The sequence below is a fragment of the Carlito syrichta genome, unplaced genomic scaffold (genome assembly GCF_000164805.1).
Source record: "Carlito syrichta isolate Samal-C Ts95f unplaced genomic scaffold, Tarsius_syrichta-2.0.1 Scaffold303895, whole genome shotgun sequence".
Taxonomy (NCBI): domain Eukaryota; kingdom Metazoa; phylum Chordata; class Mammalia; order Primates; family Tarsiidae; genus Carlito; species Carlito syrichta.
Genome location: NW_007247991.1, coordinates 339,514 through 363,513, shown reverse-complemented (window position 1 = coordinate 363,513; position 24,000 = coordinate 339,514). Strand labels below are relative to the sequence as shown.

The 24,000-nt window shown below is 56.7% G+C and overlaps 1 protein-coding gene across 1 annotated transcript in view; it reads left to right on the top strand.

Annotated features, from left to right (window-relative positions):
• The window catches only part of COL5A1 (collagen type V alpha 1 chain), a 196,482-nt gene that overhangs the window by 45,291 nt on the left and 127,191 nt on the right, over positions 1 to 24,000 (top strand). The window contains exons 5-7 of the mRNA XM_021712966.1: positions 6,017 to 6,184; positions 13,910 to 14,123; positions 15,069 to 15,231. Of these exons, the coding sequence (XP_021568641.1) occupies positions 6,017 to 6,184; positions 13,910 to 14,123; positions 15,069 to 15,231 (545 nt within the window). The remainder of the gene's footprint in view (positions 1 to 6,016; positions 6,185 to 13,909; positions 14,124 to 15,068; positions 15,232 to 24,000) is intronic.

The following is a 24,000-nucleotide window of genomic DNA, read 5'->3' as shown; positions in this document are numbered from 1 at the left end:
CCTCCGGCAATCCTTCTGTCTCAGCCTTCCAAGTAGCTGGAACTACAGACGTGCACTACCATGCCCAGCTCATTTTTTGATTTATTGTAGAGATGAGGTCTCACCAAGTTGCCCAGGCGGGTCTCGAACCCGCGGCCTCAGGCAATCCACTCACCTCAGCCTCCCAAGGCGCCGGATTACAGGCTGAGCCACCGAGCCTGGCTTGATGCGTTCTTTCACAGGGGGCTCCGCTTCCAAGGGAACGGGCTGAGCCTGAGACAAGCCCTCCAGGGGGCAGGCAGAGCCTCAGCCACAATCATTACCCCATCCTTTCTACTGAGTCCCAAGGAGGAGTGCCTGGACTTCAGCCAATGGCCAGGATACAACTTCAGTTCCTGCTGTAAGCAGCTGTCTCACTCTGCTGGCTCTTGTAGGTGCCAGACACCTCTGGTTCCAGGGAGGGAAGCCGGGTGGTCCTGGGATGAGTGCAGTGATGTTGCCCCTCGCTGTGTCCTGGGCTGCCTGGCCGCCGAGGTCCATCCTCTGTGTGTGTCAGGCCCAGGGCCGCGTTCTTGTGCCTCACCTGCTTGGTTTCAGTCCGTCGTCTCTGGTTCCTTGTGCCTGGTCACTTTAGCTTGCAGTCGGTCCAGGACAAGAGCATCTTGGTGCACTGAGCACTGCAGTTGTTGGATGATGCTTCTTGTCTCAGGTCCTGCATCTGTGCCATGAGAGGGGGAAGGTCCCAGGGTGACAGGGAGTTTGATTACTCCCGGTCTGACCTCTGGAGGAGCCTGAGCAGCTGACTTCTGTGGGTGCTTGAGGATGTGCCTGTTGGAGGAGAGGGGAGGTCGCCCTTGGGCGGTTAGTGGAGGCAATGCCAGTGGCTTCTGCTGCCTCTTCCTCTGGATTTTCACCATTCACCTGCTTATTTGATCATTGATTGGTTGACTGATCCATCTGTCCATCCGTCCATCCACCCGTCCATCCATCCATCCATCCACCCACTCAGCATCCATCTACCATCTATCCACCCATCCATCTGTCCATCCATCTACCCATCTATCCATCCACCTTCTTTCCATTCACTATTCATCCATTTATCCATCCATGCACACATCCACCCACTTATCCATCCATGCACGCATCCGTCCACCCACTCATTCATGCATCTGTCTACCCAGCCAGCCATCCACCTATCCATCTACCATCCACCTATCCATCCGTTCACCATCCACTCACCATCCACTCACCCATCCATCCATCTTTCTACCCATTCATCCGTTCGTTGATCCATCCATCCATCCATCGAGCCATCCATCCATCCACCCATCCATCCACCCACTCATCCATGCATCTGTCTACCCAGCCGTTATCTACCTATCCATCCACCATCCACCCATCTATCCACCCACTATTTACCATCTATCCACCCACTCACCCATGCATCTGTCTACCCAACCATTCATGTACTTATCCATCCATAATCCATCCATCCATCCACCCACCCATCTACCCACCATCCTTCTATCCTTCCATCTCCCCATCCACAGTCTATCCATCCACCACCCATCCCACACAGCTGTGCTGAATTCTTATGTGCTAGAGCCATCAGGCTCGTATTTCTCTCAGGGTCCCCAGGCTGCCTCTTGTGGTACATGACACCTGGAACTCAGCTCCTTATTTCCAAGTGATTTCTCAATCACTTGCCTTCTGCCTTAAAATGGACCTCACTGTGTTGTCCCTTCATGAGTCTGGGGACATACCACCTGGTTACATCCTCATTAGAATGGGCTGTGAGGATGCAGGTGCTCTAAGGACAAGAATTTCTACATGTGAAAGGGGAAGGTAGGCAGAGGCCAGCTTCCATAACTGGCCAGCTGGGGGTGGAGCTGGGTGTTCTTGGGCATGTTCAAGAAAAGGCGGTCTCCTCACCACTGTGCAGGATCCCTGACTCCCAAAGGGGGAGGTGGTGGTGGGGAGGGGGTGGTGGGGCAAACGCTTCCTGTAGAGGCTCTTATTCAGGTACAGGCTCTGAGGCCAGTGGCCTAGGGCTGAGTTTGAACCTCCTTGGGTGTCTCCAGGTTGGCTTCTTGGCTCAGGACACGCAGTGGACAGGGAGCAGGCTGTTTTAGGGGAAGGAGTTGAATGCAGGGAATGAGGGTATTACAAGTCTCTGGGCAGTCTGGCAGTGAGAGTCAGGGGTCCTACTCCGCTGTTCCCAGATGGCAGGAAGTCACTGCCTCAGGAGTCTCTGAGCCCCCGAAGTGGGTCGCCAGGCATGCATGTGGGTCCAACACCAGGACATGTGTGCCTGGGACGTGGCAGTGCTGGCTGGGCAGGGGAAGGCCGCCCCCTCCCTCTCACATTCAACTCTCTGATTGGTTGGATCTGATTTGCTTCCCAGATCCTTACTGCAAAGGCATCTAGGAAATGTAGTTTTTAGCTTCCCAGACTCCATAGAGCAAGAAGTGCTGGGGAGTGGCTGTGGGTGACCCCATTGACCTCTGGGGACTAACCACATGGGTGACCGGTTGCGGTGTGGGTTGCACAGCAGGAACAGAGCCTGGGTTTCATGAAGCTTTCAGAGCTAGTCTCTCTGTCAAAGGGTGGGTCTTAAAGAGTGAATCCCATGAGTGGATTGCCTGAGCCCGCGGGTTCGAGACCCTCCTGGGCAGCGAGACCTCATCTCTACAATAAATCAAAAAATCAGCCAGGCGTGGTAGCGCATGCCTGTAATTCTGGCTACTCGGAAGGCTGAGGCAGAAGGATCGCCGGAGCCCAGCAGGTCGAGGCTGCGGTGGCCGGGAGCGGCCACTGCACTCCAGTCTGGGCGACAGAGTGAGACTCCGACTCCAAAAAGAAAAAGAAAGAGTGAATCCCGCATGGGGTGTGGAGATCCCACGTGCGATGCCAACTGTCTCTCCTCCGGGCACCATGAGTCCTGTGGGGACCACTGGAGATGTCCTCCTGCCCAGCCATCGGAGAGCAAGTTTGTGGCATTATGAAGCACTCGGGACAATGTGTGATGACTGCTGATTTCTCTTACTGGGCCATGACTCCAAGGCCTGTCCCCCAGTAGGGGGGACGCTGGCCTCAAAGATACATCCACGTGCCCCCAGTGCTGGTGCTGTGTCCAGCGGGTCCCTGCTAGAGATGGGAGAGAGCTTGCAAGGGGCCCGTGCTGCCAGACTTTGCTGGGCCCTCCCACACCGTCTCAAAACATCGGGTTGCTCTTAGCCCTGGCACAGAAGCCCCTGGCCAGCAGGAAGGGTGGCATGGGGCCTGGGAACGGCCTCTTAAACTCCTTGCAGCAGAGGTCTGCGAATGCATCCACAAAGCCGGCTGCAAAACAGCTCTCTGCCTTTAGCGATCGAGAAAACAGGCTTGCAGGCTGGGTCTGGGAAGAGCATCATGGCAGGCTATGTTGTGAGTCCAGGAAGCCCCAGCCGAGTCCTTGATACCTTGCCCTGGCCGCCACTGATCTTGGACGCGAGTCTCAGAGATGACCCAGGGCTCGGCACCGTGTCCTCCTCGGCAGGTGGGCCGGCGGCTGGCGCCGGCCTCTCTTCCCACGGGTCGAGGCCAGGCCTGGGACTGTTCCATGCAGCCTCACCAGGCACCTGTGCTCAGTGTTGCCTCTTTTTTTGTTTTTGGTTTTTTGGGTTATTTTATGAGTCGAAGTCTCACTTTGTTGCCTAGGCTGAAGTGTAGTGGCACGATCATGGCTCACTGCAATCTCGACCTCTTGGGCTCAGGTGATCCTCCCACCTCTGTCTCCTGAGTGGCGGGGATTACAGGCATGCATCCCCATACCTGGCTAACATTTTTTTTTGTAGAGTTGGGGTCCTGCTATGTGGCCCAGGCTGATCTCAAACTCCTGGGCTCAAGCAATCCTCTTGCCTCAGCCTCCCAATGTGTTGAGACTACAGGTGTAAGCCACCGTACCTGGTCTCTGCATCGCTTCTGAAGTCAATGGCAAGGGCTCCCAGCCAGGGCTTTGCAGGGCCTGGGTGGGAGGCATCTCAGATTCCTGAGGGACTGACCCCACCGGGTGGGCTGGGCCCTGGGCCACAGCCAAGAGCCACCCAGGAAATCAGAGGTCGTGGTGGGAGTCTGTCTCTATGTACCCTCAGACAGGCATTTCCCATACCTCTTCCCCCAGGGAGACAGCAGCTCCGTTTCTGTCTATGATGTTTGGATCTAGCAGAGTGGGGAGGACCCCACAACATTTTCAAAGGAGAAAGCCCCAAGATGGAGCTTCACTGGCCTGGCCCGTCACAGTCCGTTCCTGTGCAGTCATCCAGGGCAGGATGGTGTCTGCTTGGCCAGCAGAGGGGGCGTGGTCACTTACCACACCCACTTGGCCCATGGATCCTGGTGGGTGGGGTCCTACAGCCCCCAGGACGCCCTGTCACATGCTGTTCTGTCCCTGTGATGCTAACTTTGAGTTTATTTTCTCTGCCCGGACCCCCAAGGAACCTCTTGTTTGTAGTAACATGAGCTGACCAGTCCACACAAAACCGACATCATGTAGGTCAGGGGCCTGGGTCCCAAGCCTTGCGGGGGACACATGTGTGAGGTCCTTGTGGCATGAGGGAAGAAGACACCGGTGCATGGAGCATCTTTTGTGCTTGGGCCCGCCCACCATTGGGCACCCCAGTGAACATGGCTTCAGATGGTCGGAGCATTACTCTCTCCCCTGCCCTTCTCTGGGGGCCCCCTGGATAGAGCATCAGGAACCTTCTGGAAGGAATGCGAGGGTCCGCTCCTTCCTCCTTTTTTCTTGGCTGTGATTCTCTTGGGACGTGGGTGTGAACCTTTTGGGGGCAGATGGACACTGGGCGTTTGCCGGAAACTTGTGGGAATGGCACTTTGATTGGATAATGAGAGGGATAAAACATGTCGGTGACATCACTTGTGTCCCCCTGCCTGGGGGCCCTAGATGTCGCACAGTTGATCTCAGGAGCTGCCGGTCACTCTCATTCCATTTGGCGGATTCCATCAAAATCCACCCTTTTCAAAGGGCGTCTTGTCTGTGGCGAGCTTCCGTGGCTTTCCAGCTTATGTGTGGGGCTGTTATCTTTCTTTTTTTTTTTTTGAGTCGGAGTCTCACTCTGTCGCCCAGACTGGAGTGCAGTGGCCGCTCCTGGCCACCACAGCCTCGACCTGCTGGGCTCCGGCGATCCTTCCGCCTCAGCCTTCCAAGTAGCTGGAATTACAGGCATGCGCTACCATGCCTGGCTGATATTTTTTTTCTGATTTATTATAGAGATGAGGTCTTGCTGCCCAGGCGGGTCTCAAACCCGTGGGCTCAGGCAATCCACTTACCTCAGCCTCCCAAAGGCGCGGAATTACAGGCTGAGCCACCGAGCCCCGCTTGTTTTCTATTCTGGATGAGAAGAGGTTTCTGGGAGGCCAGGTTGAAGCTCTCACCAGTGAGGATTTGGGAGTAAAAAGCAACTCAAATGCAAAATAAGGAAGGAAGTAGTCAGAGGGGGGAGGCAGGGAGGACTTGCTCCTGGCTGTGGCTGCTTACTGGGACAGGACAGGATGAAACCCTTTCCCTGCCTCCTTCTGGGTACTGGCCCTTGGTATCTTTTTTTTTTTTTTTTTTTGAGACACAATCTCACTCTGTTGTTCGGCTAGAAGGCCATTGGCATGATCACAACAATCACAGTTCACCACTGCCTCGACCTCCTGGGCTCAGGCGATCCTCCTGCCTCAGCCTCCAGAATAGCTGGGACTACAGGTGTGTGCCACCATGCCCAGCTAATTTTTGTTATTGTTATTTTACTACCTTGCTCAGGCTGGTCTCGAACTCCTGGGTTCAAGCTGTCCTCCCGCTTCAGCCTCCCAAAGTGCTGGGATTACCAGTGTGAGCCACCGCGCTTCAGTGTCTTCTGAGTGTCAGAATTTCTTGGTGGTACAGGGGCAGGGTAGGAGGGTGAGGGACTGGTTTCTGGCCGTTCTGGCCCTCTGGACACCCCTGGGGTGCTCCTTGCACTTGTTCAATGCTCGTCCTCATCTGTCATTTCAGCTCAGCCAGCAGACCTCCTGAAGGTTTTAGACTTCCACAACTTGCCCGACGGGATCACAAAGACCACTGGTCTCTGCGCCACGCGACGTTCCTCCAAGGGCCCGGATGTTGCTTACAGAGTCACCAAAGACGCGCAGCTCAGTGCGCCCACCAAGCAGCTGTACCCCGGTAAGAGTCACACGTTTCGGTCCTGGGTGGCGGGTTCCCACAGACTCAGCAGCCTCTGACCGGTTCTGACCGGTGCGGGTGCTCCAGGACTTCACTACAGTGAAAGCACGATTCCTGGACTCTCGACTCTCAGATCAGGTGTGTTTCCAGTGATCGATGGGCCACGGGGACTCTGGGTACGGGGAAGGCTCCCGGGGGACGGGTTGGAGTGAACCCTCAGGGTCATGGGAAAGGAAGCCCTTTCAGACAGAAGCCTAATTGGGGGCAGTGACATTCAGAGGCGCACGAATCAAGCATCGTGACTCCCAGCAAGGGAGCTGAAGCTTTAATGATGGTCAATTGCCAAGCGCCGGGTCCTGCTTTTAATTACATACGGAGAGAAGGGCAGCTGGGAAAGGAGCATCCAGTCATCCTTGTCGCTGGCTGTGTGAGGCTGTACGTGTCACCTCCTCCCCCCACCCCCCCACCCCCGTTAATCAAACTCTCTGGGCTTATCTGACATGTGCAAATAAGCCCATGATGGATAATCCTTTACCCGGTCTTCTGCCTGTGTTCAGACCATCCCCTCCTTCGGATTCTGCTGAGAAAGGGACCAGACGAATCCCCTTTAGCAGATGTTCTGTAATGATTAGGAGACAGTACACCCCCTTTTTGATGACCTGGATGTGACCCTGACACTGAACCTAGTATCAGGGCAGTCTTTTCACAAGTCCTAATGTCTCTGTTAATCTTGTGTCTGTATTGGGTTCCTGAAGGATTCTTTTTTTTTTTTTTTTTTTTTTTTTTTTTTTTTTTTTTGAGTGAGGATCTTACTCTGGAGTGTAGGGACACCATCACAGCTCACCACAGCCTCTACCTCCTGGGCTCAGGCAACCCTCCTGCCTCAGCCTCCTGAGTTGCTGGAACTAAAGATGTGCTGTACCATGCCCAGATAATCTGTTCTCTCTCTATGTTGTCCTGGTTGGTCTTGAACTCCTGGGCTCAGGTGATCCTCCTGCCTCAGCCTCCCAAAGTGCTGGGATGCCAGGTATGAGCCCCCACGCTCAGCCTGAAGGACTCTCTTTTACTGGCCCTGTTTTTGCTCCCTCTGACCTTCTCACTGCATGTACTTTTCTCCCCCCACCCATTTTCTCAGCGTTCCTTGAAATCTGTGTTGACTTTTAAGAGCTTGTCTCCGAGAGGGTCCAGGTCTGACTTTTCAAGAATGTCATTTTGGGTGGGTGAAAGAAGGCAAAGGTGTCAGGTTGCTGCCTGACAGCTCAATGGAAAAAGAGCGAGGAGCATGGGAGTCCCTGCAGCCCAAGTTCTCTCCCAGAGCCCGTCTTTGTGATTTCTTTAGGAATCATCCAGTGTGCGTCTCTGCCCAGAAGTCGCACGCTCTTCTGCCCTGTGGCCCCATCTTTGGAATTCTTTTTTTTTTTGAGTTGGGATCTCACTATGTTGCCCAGGCTGGAGTGCAGTGGCACAGTCATGGCTCACCGCAGCCTCAACCTCCTAGGCTCAGGTGATCCTCCCACCTCAGCCTTCCGAGTAGCTTAGACTAAAAAGCACATGCCACCACGCCTGGCTAGTTTTTTGATTTTTTGTAGAGATGAGGTCTCGCTTATTGCCCAGACTGGTCTTGAACTCCTGGCCTCAAGTGATCCTCCCGTCTTAGCCTCCCAAAGTGCTGGGATTACTGGTGTGAGATACCACACCTAGCTGGAATTCTTGACCTAGAGAGACAGGGACAGAATCAAACAAGCATCTGCAAAGGTGTCTTAGCCCCAGAGGAACCCTACTTCCAGGTGGCTTATTTCCATGACATAAAATCCCCTGCCTCCACTGAGCTGCCTGGATTTCCTGAGATGCACACACCCTCTCAGCAGGTCGAGTGGGTGTGGGTTGTAGTGAAAGGCTTGGAAGGTGAGCTGGGCAGGTGATTGGGAGCCTTTGCCTGGACGTGGTGTGGTCCCTTTCCCTCCCAGCCCAGGCCGAACAGGCATTGACAGTGGCCTCTGCCCACATTGGCTCCACCCGTTCCTGCGTCCAGTGGCTGTGCAAGAATTGCCTGCTCTCTGGGCCCCAGGGTCACAGTTGTGAACAGAACAGTCACAGAATCCGGCCTTCTCTTGGCTGGGAGAGTCAGGGTCCCCTTGATCGGTGTTCCCCAGAGAAGTCACCCTCCACCCCCTGCTGAGATGGGAAGAAACTATTTAGCATTTTAGCATAAGACAGAGACTAGGATTCCTCTCTAATTTTTTTTTTTTTTGGTCAGGGTCACAGCTCACCACAGCCATAACCTCCAGGTACTACAGGCGTGTCCCACCACGCCCAGCTAATTTTTAAATTTTTTTGTAGAGACAAGGTCTCCAGGGCAAGACGCATCCCCTCACCCAGGGTGGACCCTAACATCTCCGTCTATTGGGGGAGAAGAGGGTGTGGTCAGAAGCCCAGGCAGGTCTCAAACTCCTCCTGGGTTCAAGCGGTCCTCCCTCCTTGGCTTCCCAAAGTGCTGGGGTTACAGGCATGAGCCACCATACCTGCCCTCCTTTCCAATTCTGAGAGGTTTTTCTAAGCTTGCTCAAATCCTATAATTTGGATTTTGGTACTGGGTGGTCCTGATGCCAGGGACACTACGCCGTAAGGACTATTGCCAAGCCCAGAACTGGACATTGGGGGTGGTCAGTCAACCAGAGAGGGTTGGGACTTTCTTTCCTTCCTTCCTGCCTCCCGCCTTTCTTTCCTTCTTCCTCTCTTTCTTTTCTTTTCTCTCTCTCTCTCTCTCTCTTTCTCTCCCATCCTCCCCTTCTCCCTGTCTCCCTCTCTTCTTCCTTCCCCCCACCCATGGGGTGGTCCAGGCCTCAACCTCCTCTACCAGCAGAGGACGTACCAGCTCACGGTAAGGCCAGCCCGAAACCTTGGAAGAAGTGTCCCCAGGACCCTCACTAGGCTGCCACAGTCCTGGGGTCTATATCCACCCCGGGCCCCCAGGATGGGACATTCCCTGCATCCCTTGACTCAGTGCTGCCTGCTGGCCATCACGCCTAAATCCAAGCTGTCCCCTCTGCAGATGACCAGGGCAGGCAGTTCTCCCAAGGGTCACCTGAAGCAGTGACGGGGTTCCCCCGCCCCCAGGCTTCGCTTCCTGGTGGACATGCCAGTTCCTCCCCTGCTATTCCTGTGCCGTAGATGGGGGTCCTCTCTGTTCTGCCTCCCTCTGGTCACCCTTCTGTCCACACCCCTCTTTGACAAGGTGCTGAGGTGCCCTCACGCTGAGAGTCCGAGGCAGGGTTGGGTGGACGCCGTGGGCATGGTCAGGTCTCCCATCCCCCCTGGACTGACGCCTGGCTTTACCCCAGCTCTCCAGCACTGTGGGCCCGGGCTTCAGATCAGCCACTGTCCAGTAGGAATTCCTGCTGTCCTCACTGCCCTCACTGTCCCCTTCCAGCCCATGCAGGAGACCCTGGAAACAGCCAGTCCACATGGGGCCACGGGATAGATACTCACCAGGACAGCTCTGAGCGGGACAGTGGCACTGGGATGTCTGAGGACAGGGCATTGCAGCAGGGACAGGTCCATGTGCACAGAAGATGTGGCAGGGAGGGGCAGTGCCCTCGGCCAGGGAGCAGCACCTTTCAGTGAGCAGAGCCGACGGCCCCCGAGGGGCTTTTGTCCATACCCTCCTCTCCCCCAATAAGAGAAATGTTAGAGTCTGGACAGAGGGAGGTGAGGGTCCCCCAGCTGAGGGGACTGGCCCTCTTCAACTCTCTGGATGGTAGGTGGTGAGTCCCCCAACTGAAGGTCTGATCCCCTCTCAGCTCCCTGGACAGTAGGAGGTGAGCATCCCCCAGCTGAGGGAACAGTACCCTCTCAGTTCACTGGACAGTAGGATGTGAGCGTCTCCCAGCTGAGGGAATGGTCCCCTCTCAGCCGCCCCCCAGCTTTCTGGATGGTAGGAGGTGAGGGCCCCCCAGCTGAGGGGATCACCCCCCATGGCTCCTTGGGTGGAAGGAGGTGAGGGTCTCCCAGCTGAAGGGACGGGCCCCCCTTGGCTCCCTGGACGGTAGGAGATGAGAGTCCCCCTGGCTGAGTGGACATGCCTGCCCTTGGCATCTACTTGCGGTTGGCAGCCATTTCTCCCCCACCCTGGGTCCCGGTGTCTCCTGGAATGGGCCAGCTCAGGGTCTGCGAACCCCGCATCTAACCACGAGTCATGCAGTAAGGCTAGCGGGGGCGGAAGCTGGTAGCCCCAGAACCGAGTCCTCCCTGCCAGGGCTACCAGATGGCAGACCGATCTCCAGGAACTCTCCCCTCCCACAGGCCCAAATTCTGGACCATAGGGCCTTCCGGTCAGTATCAAGGGAGCCGATAGGATTCCCTGAGGGTGGCCCCCCCAGTGCCTGGCTCCTGGGCCCTCTGCCCAGATGCTTGCTCTCTTTCAGCCTGGCACTGCCTGACCCCCCAGGGACCACTGAAACGTCACTCTAGGGACCCGGCCACCTGTTCACAGTTAGCCACAAACCCACATCATCTCCTGTTCTTCAGCCTCTCCCCTTGTACCATTTGCAGTTATTTGATTAACTTATTTGATTATTGTTCTTTCTGTCCCTCTGTGGAGATGTCAACTGTGAGGGTGGGGACCCTATCTGTCTGGGTCCCCCTGGAGCCGGGCACACGGGGAACCGCCACTGCTGACTGATCATATGATCGGTTCAAGTGATCACCCAGTATGCCCAATAACTGTTGGCTCAGTAGGATTCAGTTTTGTCGCAGGTGTATTTATTTGACTCCTGCTGTATACCTAAAATGCTGTCATGCCTTTGGGCCTTCCCCGAAGTAAAAATTCCGTGCTCTCAGGAAGCAGTCGGGCCTCTTGCCGGGTGCACCCCTCCGCCGTGCCTTTTCTCATAGAAATGATATACGGAGTGTGGGACGGAAGGCTGGCTTCCCCCTGGCTGCCCAGACAGCATAGATTACGAAGCGTGTCAGCATCCTGGCTCGTGTCACGACTTGAATGGGCCATCTTACAGCGACAATAAATCCATTGTTATTTTGCCAGGAGAGAGATTAATGTTAAACATAATTTATCCTTTTCGGGTTTTATCTGAGCTGAGAAAATTTGTTGCCATAGAGATTTTAAAACTCGAGAAACAGCGTTTTAATGAGCTGCGGGGGGTGGAGGGTTGTGGTCCTGACAGAGTCTCATGCAGGACAAAGTGAGTTCTTGCATATCTGCCATTTTGCTATTTTTTTTTTTTTTTTTTTGAGTTGAGATCTCTCTGTCACCCAGGCTGGAATGCAGTCGCATGATCACAGCTCACCGCAACCTTGACCTCAGCTTCCCAAATAGCTGGGACTACCATGCCTGGCTAGTTTTAAAAAAAATTTTTCCTAGAGGCAGGTTCTCACTATGTTGCCCAGCCTGGCCTCAAACTCCTGGGCTTCAAGCGATCCTCCTGCCTTGGCCTCCCCAAAGTGCTGGGATTGCAGGTGTGAGCCACCCTGTCTGGCTGTCCTTTCCCTATTGAAGACAGAACCATGACAGTGCAGAACACAGTACATGGTGCACAGGACTGGGAGCCAGGTGACCCTTAGACACGAGGGCAAGAGAGCGGCGGACTCAGACGGTATCTACACCGTCCACCCTGGGTGTGAATGGGGACCCCAGTGCTGCAGGGGAGACGCCACCAGCCCCTCTCTCCGCTCGCTCCCAAGACCACGGGGGGCCGCCCGTGTCCTGCTGCTGACTTTGCCAGCTGGGTTCTCTGGGCATACATGGTGGGTCTCACTTCTCCACCATGGGTGGTCCCAGACAAAACTGTCCTCTCCAATGACCGTTCCTGCCCTGACATCCCCTCTTGGCTCCTGCCCGGAAGCAGAAGCATAGCCTGGTCAGTTCCTCCAGGAAACCTGACTTCCTCAGATGCCCACACTGACCAGCATCACCCTCACTGGTAGCCATATCTCTGGGGCCCCGCCCTCTGCAGGGACAGCCAGGTTGGGGCTCCGCGCTGGGCCACACAGGGTACCTGACCCCGCCCTGGCCAGCCTGGGCCTTTGGCACCTCAGCAAGCAAGTCATGACCCTGCAGGCTACACCTGCCTCTGTCACAGCCTCAAGACCTCACATGGCACGTGGGGTGGCCTTTGGGGTCGCAGTCGGTTTGACAGCCGGGAGAGCTCTCTGGTGTCCTAACAGAGGGTACAGAGGCTGTGGCAGGCAGTGTCCTCAATCCCCTTGGGTGTCTCAGGAAGCTATGGGGCATGGAGCCTGGGGTGCTCTTCTCCTGAACATGGCAGGTGCATCTTCTGTGACGGCCAAGACCAGTGAGGTGCTGTCCACGTTGTCACAGTACCACCAGCAGAGGGCACTCATGGATAGCTGTAATGAGCTCCTGGGCCATCTGGTCGACCTTGTCACACTTCTCAAGAGGGGTGGATCTGGCCCCGGATCCGTGGCTTATCCCAGCCCGGAGGCCCCATTTGCAGCCCTCTGCGGCTGAGAGGCGGCTCCCACAGCAGGTCTGTCTGTGTTACCACCCACCGGGCACCGCGCCTGGCTGGTTCTGAGAGGCCACGCTGCCTTGGGCCGGGCACCTCCGGCTGGCCCTGCCCCACAGCTGTCCATCAGTCCCCGGGCTCTCGGCTGAGCTGCAGGTTTTGCACACGGCGGGAGTCGCTGACTTCACCTCCAGGGTGGATGGAGAGTAGGGCCCAGACCCAGGGCAGTGTGTGGTTGCCCCCGCCCGGCCTGGGTCTGCCTTTTGATGATCCTCGATTGTTTCTGGCCCTTGTTGTAAGGGACGTTTCCTCCTGACAGCATCCTAGGGGGGTTTGTTTGGGTTTTTTTTGAATTTGGATTGAAGTTCTGTTGATTTAATTTGTACCTTTTCTCTGTTTTGCATATCCACCAGGAAATGTCAAAAAGTGCAATTCTAGGTCAGGCGTGGTAGCTCACACCTGTAATCCCAGCACTTGGGGGGGCTGAGGCAGGAGGATCACTTGAGCCCAGGAGTTCAAGACCAGCCTGAGCCACATAGTGAGGTCCCACCTCTACAAAAAATAAAAAAAATTGGCCAGGCGTGGTGGCAAGTGCCTGTAATCCGAGCTACTCGGGAGGCTGAGGTGGGAGGATCACCTGAGCTCAGGAGTTTGAGGCCACAATGAGCTGTGATCATGCCACTGCACTCCTGCCTGGGCCACAGAGTAAGACCCTGACTCAATAAAAAAAAAAAACCAAAAATGCCCCCCAAAAGTGCAATTATAGTTTTGTTGCCACACCCCTCTCCCCCCCACCCCATCCTCTTCTTCTCTCTTCTTCTTCCCTCTTTTCTCTCCTTCCCTCCAGTGGGTGCTGAATCCTTGGGTATAAGGATGCATCAGATTCAGCCTCTGCCCAGAGGAGGTGCACAGTCTAGAAGGTTCTAACAGGATTTATGTGCAGGTGTATTGAGATGCAGGAACTGAGGAGAGGGTATCGACAGTTCCCAGCCAGGGGGGCCACTTGCGTTTCATGGAGGAGTTTGCATTTGAACTGAGGCTTGAGGGGGCGGGCTTGGCTGAGTGGCAGCAGGGAAGGACTGCGGGAATGGTTTGATCAAGGGGCAGGTGTGCAGCCGATGGCTGTGCGCCGTTACCTGCAGCGAAGACTTCAGGTCTCTGAGTTGGCTGGTTTGCAGAGAGCCATGGCCGGGTGTGGGTGGGAGCTCCCTGGCTGCCCCCTCATTCCTGTCCTCTGTTTCAGCCTCTGCATTCCCTGAGGACTTCTCCATCCTGACCACTGTGAAAGCCAAGAAGGGCAGCCAGGCCTTTCTGGTCTCCATCTACAATGAGCAGGGCATCCAGCAGATTGGTCTGGAAATGGGCCGCTCTCCAGTCTTCCTCTACGAGGACCACACGGGGAAGCCTGGGCCAGAGGACTATCCCCTCTTCAGGGGCATCAACCTGTCGGACGGCAAGTAAGTGGCACCACTGGGCTGGCCGTCCTCCTCCTGTGGGAGGGCCAGCGGCCATCCAGTATCCACTGGCTAGATGTCAGGCCTAGCAGGGGGCGGTGCTGAGACTCCCAAAGATGGGGCCCAGGAGGAGTGAGCACTGGGCTTGGAGTCCTCAAATCTGCGTCTTGGTCTCAGTGGATCCTCAGTGACTTTGGGGAGTCCGTTCTCCTCCCTGGGCCCCCATCTCCCCTTTGTAAAATGCACTAAGTACATGGCATGCCAGCCTCTCTGCCAGAAAGGGCACAGGAGTTTGTGTGGTTACTCCAGGCTTGTTCCAGAAGGGATTTAAGGTGTCTTTCAAGGATGCAGACACAGTTGACATGGGAGTGAAGGATAAGGGGGGAAAAAGGTGAGTCTTGCTAGGATTCTCTTTTGGGTGCACCCCCCAAACACGGGTGGTGTGAAGTCACCTCTTCCATGGCTGACAGGTCTGAGATCATGCATGGCTGTCTTTGGAGACCACCAGGATGGGATTCTTGTGTGCCTGGTTGAGATTTTCATAGAGATCCATCAACCCCACCATTTCCACCAAAACTCAGTCTTCTCTGTGGCCTGCAGTTGGTCCTGGGGCTTCCGAGGACACGAGACCAGTGTTGTCACCTGACAGCCACCTCCCCACACTCCTGGCCGCCACAGGGAGTCCGCTTGTGAAGTTTGGACAGCTGTCCTTGACTGAGAGATGAGAATCCTGAGGGTTTGAGAGGTTGCGTAGACGCCTGGTGGCCGAGGCACGTGGTGTTGCTGGGATTTGTGTCCAAACTTGTCTGATTCCAGAGGCTTGGCTTTGAACGGCTCAGCCTCACTGCAGCTACAGAAAGTGGGGCTTCTTCCTTGGGTCTCCAGCGGCCAGCAGCAGTGTCACTGAGTCGGCATTCAAGGCCCCCTTCTCTGTCTGTTTCATTGCAGGTGGCACAGAATTGCTCTCAGCATCCACAAGAAGAATGTCACCCTGATCCTCGACTGTAAGAAGAAGACCACCAAGTTCCTCGACCGCAGTGACCACCCCATGATAGACGTCAATGGGATCATTGTGTTTGGCACCCGGATCCTGGACGAGGAAGTGTTTGAGGTGAGTGTGAGGGCCGGTGTCTCCTGGGCTCTGCCAGGGTCACTCTCCCTTATAGCCCCGCTATGGGGCTGTGGGGGTTTGGGCCTCCTTGGGCTGGACCAGCTGGTGTTCTGGCCTCAAGGCAAGTTTGTGGCCTCCGGAAATGGAAGATCCAGACCAACTGCCAGCTGAGGCTGCATGGCGATGGTGGTGGTCACCTTTGTCCTGGGGGTGGCCCAGGGGATGTGTCTGCCAGCTTGGGAGGGTCATGGGGCTTTGGCAAGCCTTACCTGGGGTTGGAAACACGCAGACTTCCACCTTCTGATACCAGGGGGCCATCTTGGAGGGGGCGGCCGCCCTTGGGGTGGACCTGGGGGCACCATGCTGAGCCAACTCAGGGCTGTCCTCACTTGCAGTTCAAGTGTCTTTCTCTCCTGGGGAGGCTTCAGAGATGGGAGGGGGAGGCAGAGCCCGGTGGAATCTGGGGACCCCCACCTGAGCCTGCTGAGCCCTTTAGCGTGGGGACACTCTGTCCCACTGCTAAGAGGAGACCGAGGTTCCCCGTGACCCCTGGTGATCCTGGGGAGAGGGTTTGACAGTTGCCAAAGCTTTCCAAGGTGCAGGTGCTGAGCCCCATCTCCTGAGGTGCTGAGACACCTGGAATGCATTTCTTAAGAGCACGTCAGTGACTGGCGTTCCCTCCTGCTTGGTTTAGGTGACAGCCGGGACCCTCCACTGGTCTCCTTTTTCTCTTCCACCAGCTGGGCTTTGCTGACATTTGGCGTGCACCCAGGGCTCAAAGGCATTTTTGCAAACCATGGGGTAGCTGGTGTCCAAGGGCTGTCCTGGGGCTTGGACTTCCTCCTCCAGGGCCACAGAGATAGGATGGAGCAGGGCTGCGTTCCCTCCCGAAACTCCCCGGAACCTCTCATACCCGGCCATGTTTGGATGCCTGGTCTGCGTCTGTCGGCCTCGAGGCGGGGTCTCTGGGGCCATGTGTCTCCCGGGTGGCTCGGGGTCAGCCAGGCCAGACACCGTGCTGACACCATCCAGTGCCCTGCTGGTGGTGACGTCTGCTGGGGGGAACGAGGGCAGTCGAGCTGGCCCTGTGACTTGGAGCACGTGAGAAGAGTGAAATTCTGAAGGTCTCGTCCTTCCAGAAAATTCTCATGGGGAGCACATAGCGTGACTAGGAAAGCAAAGTTGAGTCTTGGGGCCGGCCCACCTGGGCTGGACTCTCAGCTTTATGGAGCGTTGGACCCGGCTCGCGGGCAAGCGGCTCTGCTATTTCTAAGCCTCAGTTTCTCCACCGATAACATGGGTTCACAAACGTGGCTCCTCTGCAGAGCCGTGGCACAGATTCCACAGGGTCAGATGCAGCAAGACACACGCCCACGGCTTGTGTCAGGGCTTCCTAAGCGTCGGTGGCATTCTTCTAGCTGTGAAGCCGGGGTCAAAGCAGCTGGGGAGGAGGGCCGAGCCCAGTGGTCCAGCATAGACGCTCCAGGGAGGATGCAGACAGTCAGCTCCATGTGGAAGCATACGGGCTCGTCGCTAGGGCGGGGGCTGGGCTTGAAGGTGGCTTGGGGGCCTGTCTGTGGGTCAGTTTCCAGGCAGCCGTGGCCTGGGGGTTCAGCGGGGCTGGGCAGGTGCTTGGGTTTCAGGGGCATTGCCAAATCCTGCAAGTGCTTGAGACACACCCTCCGGCCCGCTTTCTGGCCCAGACTTGCCCAGAGACCCGGAATGAACTGCAGGCATCCGGCTGTCCCCAGGCGGGGGAGGCAGCTTCTGGGCTATTCTGGGAAGCGGGTGTGAAAAGCTGACTTGGGGGCGACACGGGGTGGGCGGGGGTGCAGTTCTGCCTTTTGCAGGTGGGGAAATGACGTCGGTGCTCTAGGACTCTCCTTCGTAAGACAGCGTGGATAATGGGAGCAGCACCTGGCCAGCCGTAGAGGCCGGGGCGTTTGCCTGGGTGGGGCGTGTGTGCCTGTGGGGGTCTGAGGGCCGGTGTGGAGGTGGGCACCTGTGTGGAGGCTGCCCCACAGTGGCTTTCCCAAGCTGTGCCCACTCTGTCTTGCTCTAGTGCCTTTCATGGGCTCCTGACGTGCCTTTTATTGTGAAGATGCAGGAAAAAGCTTTATTTAATCTTTAAAAAGTTAGGATCCAGGCCGGGCGCGGTGGCTCGGGCCTGTAATCCCAGCACTTTGGGAGGCCTAAGGGAGAGGATCACTTGAGCCTAAGAGTTTGAGACCAGCCTGGGCAGCAAGGCAAAACCTCGTCTCTACTGTAAATAAAACAAAAAATTAGCCAGGCATGGTGGCACACGCCTGTTGTCCCAGCTACTCGGGAGGCTGAGGCAGGAGGCTCGCCCGAGCCCAGGGGGTTGAGGCTGCGGTGAGCCGTGATCGTGCCACTGCACTCCAGCCTGGGTGACAGAGTAAGACTCTGACTTAAAAATAAATTAAATATATAAATACAAAGTTAAGGTCCTAAAACAAACACTGCTTTCTTGGTCTTTCCCACTGAGCAGGAAACGCTGTCTCCCTAAGCATCCATGTGTTAAGAGTCTTTTGCTATAGGGGACACATAGAAGCCAGTGGTCAGGTGGGCTTGAATCCCAGCCCTGCCATTTCCTGGCTGGGAGATCTTGGTTCTAACCTCTGAGACTCAGTTTCCCCATCTGTAAAATGGGCACAGTGGTAGCACTCATCCCTCACTTTCATGTTATGAGAGGCACATGTGGGCGTTCCTCCATGAAAAACACACATGTGTGGTCCACAGCAAGCAGTCGTGACTTACCTACCTTTTTTTTCTTTGGAGTTGGGATCTCACTCTGGCCCAGGCTGGAGTGCAGTGGTACGACCATGGCTCACCGCAGCCTTGACCTCCTGGGCTCAGGTGATCCTCCCGCCTCAGCCTCCCAGGTAGCTGGGACTACAGGTGTGTGCCACCATGCCTGGCTTATTTGTTCATTTTATGGTTGAGATGAGTCCTTGCTGTGTTGTCCAGGCTGGCCTCGAACTCCTGGACTCAAGCAGTCCTCCCAGCTCAGCCTCCCACAGTGCTGGGATGACAGGCATGATCCTCTGCTCTCAGACTCTACTCTCTTATTCCAGAATGAAAATGACAGCCGAGCTCGGCGGCTCAGCCTGTCACCCCGTGCCTTTGGGAGGCTGAGGTGAGCGGATGGCCTGAGCCCGCGGGTTCGAGACCCGCCTGGGCAGCGAGACCTCATCTCTCCAATAAATCAAAAAATCAGCCGGGCGTGGGAGCGCACGCCTGTAATTCCGGCTACTCGGAAGGCTGAGGCGGAAGGACCGCCGGAGGCTGCGGTGGCCGGGAGCAGCCACTGCCCTCCAGTCTGGGCGACAGAGTGAGACTCCAACTCAAAAAAAAAAAAAGAAAATGACTTAAAATTTTCTGAAAAGAAATGGATCTTGAATCGAGGAGCCCGTTCTTCTCTGGCGTGTTCTTCCAGCCAGCCGCTCAGGCCTCCCCTGCAGCTGGCCCCCTGCGCCTCCTGGCTGGAGCCGTGGGTCACAGATAGGTCCGGAATCCCGTGTTTGTGGTGAGCCCTTTTTCCTGTCGTGGAACCCGATTCGAGCAAGTGGAGCTGCCAGGAGCGGGAGGTTTTTATTGACCACATGCGGCTAATGGCCAGGAGGAAACGTTCTCCGAACCCCGGAGTTTCCTGGCTGCCAGTGTGTGCTCGCTGGAAAATTGGACCTGACTTCCTTAATGGACACCCGCAGCAGGCAGCGAGGCCTTCGGAGACCCAGAGCGCCTTTTTCTTTTCTTCTTTCCTTAACAGCGTAGGGATCAAGTTCAGTGAGTTGGCCTCCTGGTCCCAGCCATCTTTTGTCTCCTTGCAAGCGAAACAGAATTTTTATTTCTTTTGAAATAGAAGGGATTTAAAGACTGCGGTGTGGTGGGTCACGCCTTTAATCCAGCCCTTTGGGAGGCTGAGGTGGGAGGATTGCTTGAGGCCAGGAGTTCAAGACCAGCCTGGGTGACTGAGTGAGACCCTGACTCAAAAAAAAAAAGGATTTAACTCTTTGCTTCCCAGCAGACTTCACATATTTACCCCTCCCCCCCATCTTAACTGCGTGTCTTTTCTAGAAGACTCTTAGAAAGGAGAGGCCAGTGCTGTGGAGATATATTTCCCCAGCAGCCTCCTCCCCTGGAAGGATGACATCTGCTCCTTAAAAGCCTGTCTGCCCCATTGTGTTGGGGCTGGCAGGATTCTGGGCGCCCTCAGCGTAGGGCCGAGGCATGGCTGGCGTATGCCAAAGGTTGTACTCAGTGCTGCTTCCAAGGAGGGATTTACTAAACTCTAGGGCTTGTTTAAACAGGACCTGGGACTCTTTCTGGAGCAAATGTGGTCCCTTGGGGGCTCCTTTGTCCACAGTGAAGTGCCCCTGAGGGGCAGAACCAGGGACAGAGACCTCGGGGCCAAGACAAGTGCGCCTCCTGCCATGTGGTGCCATTTTAGACTCCCTGGGTGCAGACACTGGGCCTCAGTGTGTGACCTTGGCAGTGCAGGTAGTCCCCGCCCCCTCAGCCCAGCCCTTTCTGCCTCTCCAGCCCTGGTCTGAGTCTGCTCTGGCAGGGCCGCCTAGCTGTCCAGGGAGGGTTGGACACTCCAGGCCCTTGCCCAGCCATGTAGGGAGGTCGGGACGTGCACAGAGGGACCGTGGTCTCATCCCTCCGCGTCCTCCCTTCCCTGCTGGTGACTTTAAGCCCCATGTCTGCATTGGTAAAATGGGGACCATACTAGGGGGTTTCAGGGTGGTGAGATGGAATCTACATCAGACATAGCCCTTCCGAGGGCTGTGGGACAACCTGACCCCCTACAGAGCTGGCAGGAGACACCCGAGGCCCTGCCCCATCCCAGGGGATGGGGTAGTGGGAGCTGGGGCCTCCGGGGTCCCCTGGGGCCACTGTGTTATTGTCCATCTCCCCGGGGAGAGAGTGCTGGGGCTGCCCGGGCATTGTCCTGGAAGTTGCAGTCTCCAGATTATCCATTCTCCTGGATGTGCCTGTGTTCTGGGCCAGTGGGCCCTGGGATCCTAGGGCGTCGCTCTACCCTTGAGGTACAGGGAGGGGAGGGAAAGGGGAACCCGGCCTCCCCATTCAGGAAGAAGTCATCAGGAGCTGATGGCCAGGGAGAGGGCGGAGCTGGGGAAAGGGCGTGGCCAGGTAAAGGGGCGTCGCCAAGGAGAGGGGGATGATGGGGCGTGGCCACAGAGAGCCTGTCTGGGGGAGAGGGCGTGGCCAGGGAGAGGGTATGGATTGGAGGCGTGGCCAGAAAGAGGGTGTGGCATCTGACAGAAGGCGGAGTGAGTGGATTTTCCTCAGTGGCAAGAGATACGGGGCCGTCTGTCAGGACCCCATGACGATGGCCCACCGTCTTCCCACTAGCCTCCATGGCACCCAGGAAGAAGGGCATCTTACTGTCACTCCGCAGCTCAGGAAGCCGGGGCCAGGGGGTTGAGTCACTTGCCAAATAGTGGCAGAGTGGGACCTCAGAAGCCACAAAACATGGCCTTCTCCAGAGAGTGGGGTCCCAGGGGCAGAGACAGGTCATTGGACTTGAGCTGCCTGACGGACTGGCGTGTCCAACCCTCTCTGGACAGCAAGGCGGCCCTGCCAGAGCCGACTCAGACCAGAGATGGGGAGGCAGAAAGGGCTGGGCCCAGGAGGCAGGGACTACCTGCACTGTCAAGGCTACATGTCGAGGCCCAGTGTCTGCACCCAGGGCTCCTGGCCTTGTGGCTCTGTGCCTGCAGCCCTGCACAGGCCCTGAGGGCACCGGAGTCCCTGGCTTGTGGGGTCTGGGAAGCCCTGGTACCTTCCAGGAAAAGTCAGGACAAGCTGTCTGCAAGGGCAGAGGCTGCCCCAGCTGTCCTGTGTGTGACAAGTGATCTGATGGTCTGAGCTGCCCTGTCCCAGCCCGGGGTGTGGAGTCTGGGGCTGCCTGGCTGACAGACTGGCCTCCACGTGTAGGGAGTCCAGAGGGCGGGAGGACTAGGCAGGGGTGTGAGGTGAGGGAGGAACTGACAGAGCCTGGGTCTGGCCTCAGGAGGGCCCTGTGGACCTGCCTCTGGGTGCACCCTGAACATAAGGGGGCCATGGAGGGACATGAGACCTGCCCTGGGGGACGGCCAGCCAGCAAGTTCTGGGCCAGGAGCCAAGCGCACTTTTAAGAGTGTTTCAAGGGGCAACAAGACCAAACAGACCGTCAACTCGCGCCTCCTGGAAACCCCCTGGGTTCCAGTGGGGAAGGTGATGGCATCAGACCCAAGCAGCCAACAGTCCCCCGTCGTCTGTCCACGACGCGGCCCTTTGAAAGGCGCCGAGCGGTTTACCTAATCCCTGATGCCCTTTTTCCAGGGGCCTGGCTTTTCCGCTGACATGTTCTTTCCTGGAATTTCGCTCTCCAGGCAGGAATGGGGCCTCTGCTAGGGAGGCAGCCTGGGCTTCTTCTCAGGGTGGAGGGGATGGCGTCACGGCCCCACCAGGATAGCGGGGCAAGGGTGGCATCAGAGGCCCAGGTCTTCATTCGTGTTCTAACTGCCCGGCTGGGGGCCCCCTGAGACTCCGGGTCCTTCCAGAACCCAGTTACTGGCTCCCACAAGCCCTGGGCTGCACAGGGTGGTGGAAGGGATGCTTCCTGGCCAGGGTGCCTGTGTTTGTAGCCCAGGGTGACTTCCCGGGGTGACCCTGGTGCACAGAATGGCAGAGACCTGTGCAGCACAGCATGTTGTCACCATCTATGTCCTGGTATCCTGACTTATGGATGAGGATGCTTCACAGACCCCACAGGCCGGGGACTTTGGTGTCCTCAGGACTTGTGTGGGGACAGAGCCACTAGCATCAGCACCGTCCATCCGAGCAGCCTGGGTCCAACATCCTGCCTCTGCCCCTGGGACCCCACTCTGGCCGGGGAAAGCCATGTTGTGGCTTCTGAGGTCCCGCTCTGCTGCCATCTGGCAAGTGACTCAGTTTCTCTCCTTATTGGTGAGGTCCTGGTGTCTCGGTTTAATGATTCCAGAGCTGAGTCCTGGGCATGAGGCCCAGCAGCTGGTAAGAGGCGGGTGCTCAGACCCAGGCTCCCCATCTTGGTGCTTGGCGGCAGGTGGAATACATCAGAAGGGCCTGGTCCTTCCAGCCCTGCTCTAAGATCCTTGTCCACCTGGGCCCTGGGCCTCCTCGTGTGCATTTGTGCTTCAGAGAAGCCACGTCTGGCATCTCGGGCTCTTCAGTGGCAACCTAGGTCCCCCCGACGCAGGGCTCAGGTAGACCTTGGTGGTGGACTATCAGTGGATGGAGGTCAGAGGTATCTTGGCCGAGCCATAAGCCCCGCCCGCCTCACTGGAACCTCTCTAACACACACAATCACAACCTGGTGGCAGAACAGCAGAGGCGTGTTCCCTCCCAGTTCTGGAGACCTGGGAATGGCCCGATTTCCAAACACGGTTACCTGCGGGTACAGGATCTGGGGGTCAGGACTTGGACACACCTTTTGGGCCGGTCATTCAGCCCCCTACCCCAGACCAGCATGGAGAAGGGGTTATTTCCCCCATGAATCACCACAGAGCACGTGTGCGTAAAAGTGAGTCTCTGGCATGAATATTTGGCCAGTTTCCAGCCGAGCCTTATGTGCAAGCTGTGGAGTTGTGCCTGGCCCAGGAGGTAGGTGGGTGGGCTCTTCTGGGCTAAAGAGGTGGTCGGGGTAGCCCTGTGGGCAGCTCCCTGGCATGGGTGGGCAACTGACTAGCCCACTGGGGCCAGTATGCAGGTGCTGGTGAGGTATTTCATCATCATTCAGGAAGGGCTGGGTGGGCGGGCACGGACCTGGCCCTCTGCCTGCTGCAGGTGGCTGGCAGCCGGCTGGGCTGATGCCAGGGACGATGCAGTGATCCATGCTGAGCCAAGTTGCTGGCAGACAGCCGGCAGGAGGTTTCCACTCCCGGGGGCCCAGTGAAGAGGGCTCCAGAGCGACTCCAAGAGCCAGGAAGGGTCTGCCTCCTCCCCTGTGTGGTAGGGCCCAGCCCCTTGGGCTGCCTGGCCCGAGAGGGATTTGGGTTTGTTCCATGAAAACTGTGAGCCTGTGGGTCTGTCTCCCAGCCCAGACGGGCCTGACGTCATGTTGGAAGCTGGCCTCATACAAACACATCATGCTGGGCTTGCAGTGGGCGTTCTGATCTGGGGTCCTGAGCGGATGGACGCTATGGGCTCTGGGAAGGGACCCTGGATGCTGATAGTCCCCAGAGGGTGGGCCCCGAGATAGGAAGCTTCACACTGAAGAAGAAGCAGAGGGAGGGCCAGGGTATCGCCTGCAGGAGGAGACACAGTGGCCAAGGGGAACCCAGGGCAGCTACAGTCAAACCCTGGCCCTGAGCTTATCTTTTGCAAGCCTGAGCCTCAAATTCCTCATCTAGAAAACAGGGATGCTAGGGTGGGGGTGAGAATAAAAGGAGGTGAGCCTGACGCCCTGAGCTTGGGGCCCACACACTGTGCTGGCGTGTCCAGCCCTGGTGCCACTTGGCGAGTTCGCACAGGCGTGGTCGTGAGCTGGCAGGCTCTTCCAGCCTTGCCTGGTATGGCAGTTGTTTGTAATGATTATTGTAGTTAGGGTTATTATCACTGCCATCATTGTCATTTACCACTGTATTGTTGACGGGGAGATTCTAGAGGGACTGAGTGTTCTGGAAACTTTGCTCGTGGGTGGAAGAGCCAGAACTCAAACCCTCTAACCTGAGAGATGCCCTGCTTGTTGGATGCAGT